The sequence below is a fragment of the Exophiala xenobiotica genome, assembly GCF_000835505.1.
Source record: "Exophiala xenobiotica strain CBS 118157 unplaced genomic scaffold supercont1.3, whole genome shotgun sequence".
NCBI lineage: Eukaryota > Fungi > Ascomycota > Eurotiomycetes > Chaetothyriales > Herpotrichiellaceae > Exophiala > Exophiala xenobiotica.
The window spans coordinates 198,407-211,357 of record NW_013562492.1 but is presented as its reverse complement, the minus strand read 5'-3'; the positions used below and the strand labels follow the sequence as shown (position 1 = coordinate 211,357).

The 12,951-nt window shown below is 49.4% G+C and overlaps 4 protein-coding genes across 5 annotated transcripts; 2 read left to right on the top strand and 2 right to left on the bottom strand.

The window, feature by feature from the left end:
* Positions 1-325: 325 nt before the first annotated feature.
* PV05_04238 (uncharacterized protein) lies at positions 326-2,257 on the top strand (the record flags this gene model as incomplete). The annotated part of the gene is made up of 6 exons (XM_013460630.1): positions 326-397; positions 461-566; positions 646-983; positions 1,038-1,183; positions 1,236-1,674; positions 1,726-2,257. The coding sequence occupies 6 exons, from the start codon at positions 326-328 to the stop codon at positions 2,188-2,190; spliced, it is 1,566 nt and encodes a 521-aa protein (XP_013316084.1). The 3' UTR covers positions 2,191-2,257.
* Positions 2,258-2,277: 20 nt separating this feature from the next.
* PV05_04237 (uncharacterized protein) lies at positions 2,278-4,528 on the bottom strand (the record flags this gene model as incomplete). The annotated part of the gene is made up of 2 exons (XM_013460629.1): positions 3,469-4,528; positions 2,278-3,414 (listed from the first exon to the last, which is right to left on the bottom strand). Exons 1-2 carry the CDS (start codon positions 4,513-4,515, stop codon positions 2,278-2,280), a joined length of 2,184 nt encoding a protein of 727 aa, XP_013316083.1. The 5' UTR covers positions 4,516-4,528.
* Positions 4,529-6,591: 2,063 nt separating this feature from the next.
* PV05_04236 (uncharacterized protein) lies at positions 6,592-7,945 on the top strand. Its single transcript, XM_013460628.1, has one exon. The coding sequence runs from the start codon at positions 6,731-6,733 to the stop codon at positions 7,700-7,702; it is 972 nt and encodes a 323-aa protein (XP_013316082.1). The 5' UTR covers positions 6,592-6,730; the 3' UTR covers positions 7,703-7,945.
* Positions 7,946-9,312: 1,367 nt separating this feature from the next.
* Positions 9,313-11,714, bottom strand: PV05_04235. 2 transcript variants are annotated; one of them, XM_013460626.1, is made up of 2 exons: positions 11,446-11,714; positions 9,313-11,400 (listed from the first exon to the last, which is right to left on the bottom strand). In XM_013460626.1, exon 2 carries the CDS (start codon positions 11,338-11,340, stop codon positions 9,787-9,789), a length of 1,554 nt encoding a protein of 517 aa, XP_013316080.1. In that variant the 5' UTR covers positions 11,341-11,400; positions 11,446-11,714; the 3' UTR covers positions 9,313-9,786. The 2 variants fall into 2 exon arrangements, with proteins under 2 accessions (XP_013316080.1, XP_013316081.1); XM_013460627.1 differs by having other exon boundaries at positions 9,313-11,385.
* Positions 11,715-12,951: the final 1,237 nt, after the last annotated feature.

Below are 12,951 nucleotides of genomic sequence, written 5' to 3'. Positions count from 1 at the left end.
GGTCCACTATGTCTTTTTCATTAGCGGACCTACGAAAAGTCAGGCAGAATCGTGACTGTTTCTCGGGAGTCGAGGCACAAATCAACCAGCGGAAAATGGACCACTTCCACTGTCCTGTTTGCCATGTGGCTGTCAGTCCGGAGAGTCTATGCGGGGTCTACGGGGAACATAGTCAATCCTTCTTCCTCAACTACATATACGTCAAGGACGTGGCGAGACGTCCCTCAGTCAACTACCCTCACCTTCAAGTTGGAACTCCCGTCTTCATCAACTACTAGCAGTACTTAGAAGCGCTGGCCTTTTACCCCCGCGAATACGATCCATAATGTTCGGTGAAAGACGAAAGAAAATGGACAAACCTCCTCACTCATCATCTGTTGGTGAAGAACTCGCAAAGGTAGGTTTGTTTGTTCACTTCGCACGGTGCAGTCTCAGACATCACAGCTGATTTGGCCTTCAGGTTCTGCCACAGAGTGACAAGCCGTGGTGGAGGAAAGCATATTTGCTCCGCCTCAACCTCGTCCTTCTGGTACCCCTATTCTCTTCGGCGACTGTGGGCTATGATGGTAAGAAAACTACCTCGGCATCTCGAGATCCTAAACTAACGTCGCCATCTACCCAGGGGCCATGATGAACGCTCAACAGGTCATGCCAACCTGGAAAAATATTTCAACCACCCGGCCGGCGGGCAACTTGGACTCGTGAATGCAATCTTCTTCATCGGGAAAGTCGTCGGGCTTCCGACGGTTTCCCTGCTGTCTGACAAAATCGGGCGTCGTATACCAATACTGATTGGTATCTGCCTCTGTCTTGTTGGGACTGTGATCCAGACAGCTTCCCTTGACTTTGGCATGCTGGTATTCTCTCGCGGCCTGCTTGGATGTGCCACGGCCTTCATGTCGCAACCGAGCCCCCTGCTCATCGCAGAGCTGTCATTTCCCACCCATCGTGGGAAAATCACGGCCATGTATCAGACATTCTTTGTCAGTGGATCCCGTGCTCACCCCATTTGAAACCGCCTAGCTAACAACACATAGTATTTCGGAGCCATTCTTGCTGCATGGACGGGCTATGGAACTGTCAAGCTCGACAATGACTGGGCATGGAGAGCAGCATGTGCGATCCAAGCCTTTTTTCCCTTTCTGCAACTGGCCTTCTGGCCTTTCCTCCCAGAGTCACCCAGGTAATAATTTCACTCAGGGCGTCGAAGAGTGTGATATCTGATGTCTCCGCAGGTGGCTGTTGGCCAACGGCAAAACCGAACATGCCCGTGCAGTCCTTGTGAAACACCATGGGAACGGCGACGAAAACTCCCCACTTGTCGAATTCGAAATCAAGGAGATCCAGCAAACCATCAAAATCGAAAAGGAAATCGCTGCTACGTCTAAATGGAGAGACCTTATCGCCACGCCTGCCAACCGAAGACGGGTTGCTATAGCAATCTCGCTGGGGTTCTTCGCGCAGTGGTGCGGGAATGGCGTTGTGTCCTACTATCTCGCACTTGTATTGAACTCGATCGGCATTACGAACCCTACAGACCAGTCCCTCATCAATGGACTCCTGCAGATGTTTAACTTTGGGGTCTCTGTATTCCTCGGTGCTCTCATGGTCGATCGCATCGGCCGCAGAGTGCTCTTCCTGTGGTCAGCTGCCGGAATGGGCTTCTCTTATATCGTAAGTTGATCAGGATGTGGTAGGCTCTCACATCACTAACCACATCCTCAGGCATGGACGGCTCTTAACGGGACATTTCTCCATTCCCACAAACAGGCAATCGGTATCGCCGTCGTCCCTATGATCTTCGTCTACTACTTCCACTACGACATTGCCTTCACCCCACTGTTGTACAGTTACCCGACGGAAATCTTTCCATACCACATGCGCAGCTGGGGTCTCTGTCTGACTCTATTCTCGAGTTACCTGGCGCTCATCTTCAACCTCTTCGTCAATCCTATTGCAATGCAAGCAATCTCTTGGAAATACTATATTCTTTACTGCTGTGTAAATTTCGTCATCTTCGGCGTCATCTATTTTCTGTACCCAGAGACGAAGGCTCACTCATTGGAAGAGATTGCAGAGGTATTTGAAGGATCGAAGGGTGTAGCTCAGATGGTGCTCACTGCAAACGAAGGAGATGCCAAAGATGCTGAACATGTGGAGACGAGGAACCTGGAGAAGTCGTCTTGTTAAAAACAATTTCTGCCAAACCACGGTATCATGCACGACGCGAATCCAGGGGGAAGCTTTATTGTAATTGAATCAAATACCTAGCATACTTCATATTATGGAAAACCGGCACCCGAACATCTCAAGTGAGAGGTCCATGAAATGCACACGTGCGTCGGATTGCGCCTGCCTTTTAGTCAACTCCTCTAGTAGAATGGCGCTTCGGAATGCATTCTGGGGCCCATGAGGCCGATTTTCAGCGCCTTTGTTGCCATTAGGCAGAGGATCTGCGCCCGATCCGATGTCTCTCAGCTGCCGCACCGCCCACCTCTGCTGATCGGGATGCTTACATTCAGAGCCAAAGAGCATGAGTGACCACATGAAGCCAGGGTGAAGAACTTGTCCGCGACCAGGAGGACTAAAGATTTCATCAGATGGGGGAAGACCTTCGTTCTGGCCATTTTGCTGTCGCATCATCCTCCACATGGTGCTCACCGCTTTGGTGGCGAGCTGTGAGAGGGGCAAATTCCACCAAGCTGTGCGATGGATGTGGATGAAGTGCGACCAGAATGTCACCACGTAGACGCAGAATAGGCTGGCCACAGTCTGTGCCACGTCCCTGGAGACCGTCTGAGAGATTTCCGTCATAGTAAGGTCTAGAACTCGGGGTCGTCGCTCCCACAGGCTCTTGAGCTCGTTTTCGTATTCCTTGCAGGTTGTCACAACCACGTACTCATCCTCGACTGTGTCTCGAGTACGATGGTACCGTTCGAGGGAGGATATACGTCGACAATAACGCTGTGACACGATGTGAAACTCGAGTCCTGGCTGCACAATTGCATTGAAGATATTCATTTTGAGGATACGAGTTAGGGTCGACCTTTTGTTTATGGCGGAGGACGTTCCCGAATTTGATGGTGATATCTGTTCGGGTGGAGGTCGTTCATGGACCCGGTCAGGCTCTTGGGCAGCACCGTCAATGGGCTCGGAATCATTGTCATCCTCGCTCTCGCCTCTTTCGTCCCCCAGCTCGTTTTCGACCTCGAAACGATAATCAAATATCACACCTAGTGACGCAGCCGATAGCAGTGGCCTGCCTCCCATGTACGACGCTTTGGCATCGATAGAATTTAGGCATTTTAGTATCAGTCTCGATTGGGGATACCATTCGCCCTTGCTGGTGATGATAGTTTGGGCAATATCTTGGGGGAAAGTTGCAGAGTCGACGGCTTTCACATCACATACAACCTAGCCGCTGGTCAGTACTGCTGCGGTAGTCGGGTCAGATCAAAGGGTAATTACCTCGAACCACGCCAACAGGAATATCACTGCGAGAAGATCATTCCTGGTTACAGTGCTCAGCTCCGATGATTTCATGTCTTCTCTAAATCCCTGGCACGATATTTGCTGCAACCGCATTGGGCTGAGGCTATGCGTTCTCTGACCCTGTTGTGGGACCGAAGCGGCATTTTGTTCGGCGTACAGCTCTGCCACGGCAAGAAGAGCCCATTCCGCAGCTTCATTTCTTGATGATACGGTGAGTAGATGACTCCGTAGCCTGTGCCAGCCGCCAGGGTCCATTGAAACAAGAGATGCAGGCGGTGATACGCTGTCACGAAAATAGGATAACAGGAATTTTCGCACTCCAGTATTCATTGAGCCTGGGGCCTGGGTGAACGCCATTGCTCGGTCATTTGCAGAATCATGAAAATCATGCTCCAAGTCGTTGTTCTGTTCTTGGGTGGAATGACTTTCGTCGAATGTCTGAGGATCTGCTAGATTCAGGGGATCGTTTGCGTCAATGGTTGAATGGGAGAAGTCTTGTGCAACAACAGCTGGATCTGGCGATGAGAAGGTTGGATAAGAATAGTCCATGTACGGTAACTTGTAGAAGCTGTTGAGCTCCAGAGAATAGAATGAGGACATGTTTCCTTCGGACAACCAATCTCCGTGGCTCCAGATATTATCGGACTGGTACAGATCGCATTGGACTACAGGCTGTGAAGAAGGACCACGGATTGAGGTCGATAAAATATTGGCCCCATGTGCGCTGTGACCGAGTTCGGTAAAATAGGTCTGACGCTGTTCTGTAGGTTGACTCGATCGACCTTCAACAGGGGATTCTAAAGTCTGTGTTTGAGCAGCATCAGCTCCTGGGTCAGGACTCGCCTTTCTGCGGCGAGGAGCTGGAGGTTCATAAACACAGTCATGAGACATGCGCAGGCAGTTGTTACAAGCCGGCCGTGCTTGGTCGCAGCGAATATGCCTTTGCTTGCATCTGGAACAACCCAGACGCGATCGCTGTGTTCCTCGACGGGAAATCTTGTCAACGCGTTCGAATGATTGCATCGTTGAATGTTTTGGGAGACATTCGAACGTCGAAGAAGGTGAGGTCAGGTTTAGGATTAGATCTGAGGCATCCTAGCACTTCCTGGCGTCGGACATGCTTGGCACCGCGGCACTCGGAACGACGGCTCGCTCGCCTCCACACTCTTGGCGAAAGGCACATTTCCCACGTTTTGGCTGATTGTTGATGTTTTCTTGCCGTGTCTGAGCTTGGCACTGGGCTTCGACATCCTTTGGGCTTCTGGCAATGTCAAGCATCTCTCGAGGTCACACACTTACTTATAAGGTTCCGATATTTTTCCGACCTGATGCTCCCATGCGAAAATGCACTTCCGTTCCTACAGTAGACGACTCCATCATCTCGCTCGACAGAATTTTTGTAGGAGAGATGTTCATCCATGTCACGAGGATTGATAGTCAAATTATAACACAATCCCAATGCAAGTAGTCCAGACTGAAATGCTCTTGGGCGCTGTGCCCTTTTGATGAATTCATCTGTTTCGGCTTTACGCATTTCACTGCTGCCACAAAAGATTTTACTGGACTTTGTTATCGTGATGTCCATTGTCTGTCGATATGGCCAGCGTTCTTCGGTATGGTCATGTTGGGTGGACCGTAAACGGTTATAGAGGCTTATCATTGATAAGACGAAATTTCCAATAGCGTAGTGAGCACGGGGTGAGTTTCCGTACGATATAGAAGAATCTCTGTGATCGTACTACAGCGGGAGAACGAAGCTACCGTTTATTGACGGAGTATGCAACCGACCTTAAATAATATCAACGGTTCAGTGGTAAGAAACTATATTTATTGTAATTCTTGTTGTACGATACTTGCCAGGATATAGGAACATAGTTTTATAAGATGCTTTTGAATATATCGAGTGGTCGCCACGAAGCTTCTCTGGAGTAAATCCCCAATCTCATCCTCTAGCCACCTATGCAACGTTTGGAGGTATATTTACGAATCTAAACCCCTCCGAACTGGCTGTAGGCAGCCTACCACCTCGGACATTCACTTGCATAAATTGTTGTAACAACTTTGGCTCTGCAAGGCCCTTGTCTCTGTCCGACCTCCATTTCACAAATTCTTCCTTTTTGGTACCAGATTTGACGTGTTTGTTCTCTTCGCTTTGGGTCTTCACGGTTTTCTATGTCAAATTCACAGTTTGGACAACCCATCGCTCAGCCTTTCAAAAGGTATGAGTCGCGAGTTACTGTACAGTAAGTGTCCTCTGCAGGAGCATTGCATTTGATTGATAGATCAGGAGCTCATTCGTGGTCGTGCAGCCGGCAATGGGGTCTCCCTACGCGCCTAGACCTTCAAGAGGGCCCTGCGCGTCAGTGAAACCTCCATGAATCAATACGACGCGGTTTTTAGGTGTTTCTTGGCCCGATGCTCCTGGTATATCGTAGTCCGGGATTGACGGGATCTGGACAAGCAGAACTTAGATGGCACTTGGGGGCCCCCGTGGTTGATCGGTGGGGACGCAAGCTCGAAGCGAGCACCGCGGTGACGTACTGCCCCTAGTTCCTAGGTCCCGAAAACGAAAAACCACAGCAATCGCAAATACGATCCAAAAGACCATGATGTTTCTTCTAGATCTGCTGCAATACCCGTTTTCGTGTGGAAGGCCCGGCATCGTCCACTGTAGTTTCAGCGTGCCCAGACTGTTACTTGTCTACCCCGATAGCCTGGCTGATACTGGCAGCAGCTCCGACAGCGCATGAAGAATTGATAGTACGGTACTTGCCGGATTCAAATATCCACTTAGGACTCCGTGCGACCCGTGCAATTGATGCAATGAGTGTTGAGCGAGCGTTAACGGCCCGGCTACTGCATAACCTTCAAGTTATTGTAGATCTACAAGAACGTCGTGCACGAATTACGATCCAGTAAACCGCGTCTTTTGTGCGTTTCTCTGACTTTGTAAAACACTCGATTACATCACGTCCACTAAAAAATAGCTATGTTATGACCTCAGAGTATGCGCGCTTTGTGCGTGATCCGCATAATACTTCTAATGGCAAGAATTTGAACCGCAACAAAGCTTTATTAAGATTGTTCGAAGCCCTCTTAGCACAACGAAACTCTTCACTCGCGCATCCTCGCTTATTTGAGGACCTCCAGTGTTGGCTAGTATACCTTGACGTGCTAGCAAGCCCACGGATTTGCCGGCCCTTGAGAGACCATTCCTTTTCTTGCCCAACCTGTCACCATGGCCTCGTCTGAGTTATACCATCAGCCAACGGCGCTTATCGTGATCTCCTCAGTATCAATAGGCCTAGGCGCCATTGCAGCAGCATGGATCTTACTCGACATTATCTGGCGACGAGGCTGGCGGTCGATGATGTATATTATGATTCCGGTATATGTTATCAATGCGCTGTATCTGTGGCCGATCACGCTGTGGGTATATATCAAGTATGGCCGACCTCCACCGCCACAGAAGTATGGCGAGACCGGTACGCAGGAAGTGCATCAACCTCCTACTGCGAATGTTAGTGGAACAGCTGGTGAGGAGACAGCGCGACACATGGATAGGAGGAACATTATCGACGGACTCCCGAATACCGAGGGTGACGGCGAGCAGAATGACCTGGAAACGGGGATTCCTAGAGAGCATGAAGCGAATGAGTACTATCACTCGGCGGAAAACGAAGATTACCAGAAGGAGAGTGCAGGAGACGGAGAGCAGCGCGAACACCTCGAGCACCATCACAAGGATTCCGGGCGTCCAATGTTCGTGACGGTGACTGTGGGAGTCTGTCACTGCGGTGCAGGTTGCGTACTGGGCGATATCGTTGGCGAATGGCTCGTTTACGGTACAAATGCAGCCTTCGGCACCCCTCCTCGTCTCCTTTGGGCTGAAATGCTCGTCGACTTCGGTTTTGCCTTTGCATTCGGCATCATCTTCCAGTATTTCTCTATCGCACCTATGGCAAATGAGTATGGTCCGAAGATTGTCTATCGAGCCCTCAAGGCCGACGCGCTTTCGCTGTTATTCTTCGAGATTGGGTTGTTCGGTTGGATGGCGATCTTCCAGATCGCAATTTTTCAGTGGGGTTTGGAAATGCCGACGGTCACGTATTGGTGGATGATGCAGATTGGTATGTTCTTGGGTCATTGGACGGGCGTACCGATTAATTGGTGGTTGATTAAGACCGGGGTTAAGATGCCCTGTGCTTAGGCTTCTGAGGACCAAATAAATGGATCTCGATGATTTATTGTCTGTTCGAGTCTGAAGAAAACATCATGCCCATGGAGACGGTTTCGAAAGACATGAGTTGATCCTTGGTTGATCAAAAGGATCAAAAGTGGTTTCTTGATGATTGCCACCGTCCTCTCCACCCATAACAAGATAGGGATTTCCTTGATAATGCTTTGGTTGGCGACACCATTTCCAACCTGTACCACTGCCAGAATGAAGTGCTCTTGTCAGAAATATAGCCATCCACGATACAGTGGACCGTTTGCACGTCGTTGTCGGTCTCCTCCTCATTTGCGCCGGAGATCAAATCTTAAGATCCAGTCATAGTTCATCGGTCTGAAAATGTTACTGATTTCAGCGTAGTTCACCCAGGCGACTTCAGGCTCGAAAGGGAAGGTCATCCCTGAACAACGCGTAACACCTAAAGAAATAAGTGGACCGCGCTTTCCCGAATCTGCCATGGTTCCACTAGTCCAACTACGAATCATCAACGACCAGATTTTACTTCGGTATTGCTGATACCGTACTGTGCCGCCACCGTACGGAATATTACACGTCTACAGGCGGACGACGAGCTCCCACCTCCACGTGGTGTCCGCTGGGAACTCTCAGAGAAACAGTCTGGCTGTCTCTGAGTGCCAGGAGGAGCTCAACAACGCGGTGACCCTCTCACGAACAACGCGTCGAAGTCCCGAAAACCACCCTCTGCACCTCCCGAAACACCCAACATCCAGCCCCAGTACGCGGGAAAGGAGTGGTACCTCTTTCATGTACGCCTATAGACGGAAGATGGATTTCGGCACTCCGTCTTCCTACCCGACCACAGTTTACGGCACCGTAGGTTGAAGAGTACACGGCGAAGAGGCGGAGTCAAAGGGAAAGAGATGGTTCACCACACAGAACAATCACACCAGACAGAGAAGAACACACTTCAGGAAATCACCATATCGAATCACACCATTACTACCAACACCACACATAGCTCAGAGCACATCTTCAAGACACGTCACATACTGCCACTTGTACAGCTGGCATATATCGCGTCACACCATTCACGCGAAGGACGCCGTGGCGACGCGTCCGGTTGCTGATGGGATCTCGATTATCGAGAGCCAGCATCCATCCGAGGAACATCAATGAGCACGCCCCGAACACTTCAAGTACCTCCATTACGACGTACACATCGACACTTCATGAAGCGTATCGCAAACAAGCAACTATTGCAAGGGGCAGCCAACCGCACAGACAGCTCAGCGATAAAGATACAGACACATAGATCAAAGAACTAGACGAGGCCCGTAAATCACAACTGGCGGTCACGTCCACGGTACGCGCATACATCTAGCGCAGAAGAGTGAATATTGGTATACAGAAGTAGAGGAGGGCCGGAAAGGGCCTAACAAGACATAGATACGGAACTACCATTATAACGATAAATAGAGGTGCGACTACGTGGAGCAGAAGGGGGAAGCAGTCTGACCAGGAGCGCTTGACAACTGGAAGCGAGACGGGGAAAGCACCTGTATTTATAGTCGTACGCTGCATAGCTGCCATTTTAGGGCGGCTGGGACAGTCTATGAAAAGAAGAATAAGAAAAAAAAAATTACACGTCTACACGTCTTCAATCTATACAGTACCTTCCCTCTCTAATCAAGCTCCACGAATGGTAGGTATGCGCAAGCAACTTCAGTCCGGACGGGCGTCTTTCTCATTGGGATTCGGCTCTCTAGCAATCGCCGTGCCAATATTGCGTTAGCTGGCCAAAAGGTTCGTGGTCCAGACACGATAAATACTCTGTAGACGTGGAAAGAAGTGAGAATTTGAGATCAAAAACATGTCGGATGTTCCTGGACAGTTAATGTTTGGAAAACTTTACCGACACAAATCTCGTTCTTTTCTTCTGTTCTCCATCTATTCTACTTATGCCTTCCCTGTCGCCATTCGCATCCATGAGGAATTGTTGAAATTCCGATAGTCTGCCGCCATGCTCAGAGTGGTATCTTAATCTGTTGAAGTCCACAAACACGCGCATCTCCGTCTTAACTCTCGCCGCTATTCGACGCTCATCCAGACACGGTTGGGGTCAAAGTCGTGTCAACAACAGTTTCTTTGCCTTTAGAGCCGAGTGTGGACTCGTTCTGCAGCCCTTCGATCATTTCGACATAGCTTGAGAGTCGCAAACGCCTCTCATAGAGTATGAGAAGCTCCCTTCGCTTCTTTTCTGCAATCGAATTGTGGCCGGTGACCAAGACTATCATCAGGAAAGACTCGAGGATACTCGGTGGAACGTTACACAGAAGTTGACCCGTCAGACTCCAGTTCATCGCACTCGCGCCTGCAATGAGACCTACCACAGTCAGAAAGCCGGCGACGACGGCGAATTGATGCGAAGTGATTCGGTCCAATGCCTGGGAGACTTGGTGAGTCACGGGGATTTTCTCTTCTGGACCCGTGACGGGAAATGGCAGACCGATGGTTTCAAAAAGGAGGCTGTCCCTCCGGTCCACGACTTGCATTGCGGTGTCTGTATATGATCTCAGGCGAGACTGCATATTGCGCAGCACAAAGCCGTCGAACATGCCGATCAAACCCGCGTAAGTTCCAATAAACAGCCACCAGTTCGAGCTGAATTTTAAAGCCGGGCCGGCTGCCACCCAGGCAGCGAACACCGTGAGGAGGATTGCAATCCCAACCAGGGTACCGACAAAATCAGTATAATAGAAGATGGCACGCTGGATCTTGCGGACCTTCGGGGCAGGAATCACTACCTCAATGTTGCTTTGAACGTCGTGGGTTAAGGATCGGAGTCGTAATTCAAGCGATGAGTCTGCTTGGAAGAGAGAATCGAGGCATTTCTGAGTGTAGACGCTGTGGCGTTCACTAATGTTGGCGATAAATATGAAGGTAAAGACCATCAGCGCGGATGATGCAGAGTTCATGTAAAGCTGCCATGTATCGCTGTAGTCGAAGAGATGGCCGATACCAATCCAGATAAATACCCCAATCCAAAACAACAAGATCGTGACCATGTGGCCTATCGCAAAGGCGACGAAGGTCACGAAGCGTCCCAACCGACCCTCAGACGGCAACTGGCTCGTAACACTGTCATTACCGTAAAATGCTTGATCGAGATGGGAAAGCACTTTAGCTTGCTGTTCTTGAGAAGGTTGATCTTTCAGTTCCGACAGCATTCGCAGAATGCTGTTCGACCGTGACTGCATCTGCGCAGCGACCGCAATGTCTTCGTCGTAAGAGTTCAGCTGCTGGCGGACCAGAAACGAATCGAAAATGTAGCAGATAATTGCCTGAGCATCTGATATGAGGATCTGCCAGGTCTTATTCCTCCCAAATTTGATACCGAGCAGGGCCCAGGTTAAAAGACCTGTTAGTATGGACAAGAACACAAATTGTGAGCCAGAGACTTGGACCACCTTGTCAAGCCATCGATCAAGTTGTCTTTTTTTGGGCTTCTCAATAAACACAGTGATGTTGCGCTCTTCATCCTCTTGTGTCTTATTACCGGCGTGGACAATCTGAGTTGGGGCGACGCCTCGAACCTCTACCTTCTCCCCCGGCTTTCGAAAGAGTTCGAAAATATTCTTCTGAGCGAATGACATGGTGAATATTCTTTCTCTATTTTTCGCCCCACCTTCTTCAAGTTTCTGTACGACGGCGAACTGCCAGTTAGAGATGAAACGGTCACAGGAGACAAAACCACATACTCACATAATCTAGGTCATTAACGCGTGTGGAATTGAAGGAATATATTATCGAAGCAACATGAAATTGTCCCGATCCCAGAATTCTATCCAGGGTCAAGAATATCGGGCAATGCGCTGTAAATCAAGTTTCCGCAATGACGACGGTGTAGTGATTCACCGCCGGCACAAAATAAGAAATAAGAGGCAAACATAAAGTGTTTCATGAATATGTTAAATATAAGACTCTCAGATTTCCGAAGTGACATCCGAAACGACGGAACGTTGTGAAGGAGAATTTTTGGTAACTAGGCGGAGGAGAAACCGACTTTTGTTAAATACCAACTCTGGCCGAAGCTCTCCCGCTTTAGCGTATGAAATGGAGAACGTTGAAGGAGTGGGTTCGCCATTTTCGCCAATGTCGATGTTTGCGTGACCGATTACAAGAGAACTCCATTCCACAGGTAGAGTTAGGCGACGTAGTAAGCACAACCTGATCACACCAGAGCAAGTTCGAACAAAACTCGTACCACTTTCCTGCGGGGACGTTTTCAATCTACCCGATCAGCCTAAAAAGATGAGTGTTGGATGCGACCTGTCACTCGCCTATTCTAAGTGGCTATATCCCAATATCGGCTCCCTACAGGAGTGCGTCAGAGGTTCCCTTTCAACAGACTCACCGCCTCTTCCGTGAGGGATTTTTTGGCCCTTTATCGCTCAACTATCGAAGTGAAAATTAAAAATGATTTTGACATCCAACTCGCACTGAATGGACAGCATCACGATCGAAAAGGACAAGACCCTAGCGCTGGATGCCGTTGCGGCGGTAAAAGAAAAGGGAGGTAGGCTCATCTTTACGAATGCTTCGGCCAAAGACACGAAGGTTGGTGCAGCTGTAGCGATACTAAGTCGTATCAATCGAGGGATATAAACCTAGTAAATAGATATCGAATCAATAAAAGATTAAACGGTCTATACTAACAAATAGATTTCTTCAGATGATCACAGAATGCGCCATCAGAATCCGCTTTAGTTTTGCATGCTTCAAGCTCTGTCGAGTACCCCATAGGTGCTTCACGCTAACAAGGGACGCAGTTGCGGTGGCATCGTTGTCGAAACAAGCTCTGGGATTATTGACAGCATGACCCTTGCAAACCTGCCTTTCCGACTAATGAATCATAGAAGGACGCTGTGGGATGGAGGTGACCCAGGAATGGTCATTCTCTTGCCGGGCTCCAGTCCACAGTTCCCTTCACTGTTGTCTGCTCCTGTCATTGCTTGACTGATAAATCGTGCAAACTCGGTTACACTGCTGGACCCTCGATTGGCCCCGGAAGCCCATGGCAGTGTGAAGATAGAGTTCAAAAGTCTGTCGTGTCGACCTGCGACTAATTAGGGGGCGGTGCGATGGCGCCACATGAGTAGGACATGTCGAGGCAAAAGAGGATCAACCTCAGCCACTGCGCTTATGCTCGCTCAAAGAGATCTGCATGTCAATGCAGAAGAGGAAGCGTCGGGATGACCAGCAGT

Bases quoted from the DNA above. Each gene is read 5' to 3' on its own strand.
- PV05_04236 (XM_013460628.1), top strand. From the start codon at position 6,731: ATGGCCTCGTCTGAGTTATACCATCAGCCAACGGCGCTTATCGTGATC.
- PV05_04235 (XM_013460626.1), bottom strand. From the start codon at position 11,340: ATGTCATTCGCTCAGAAGAATATTTTCGAACTCTTTCGAAAGCCGGGG.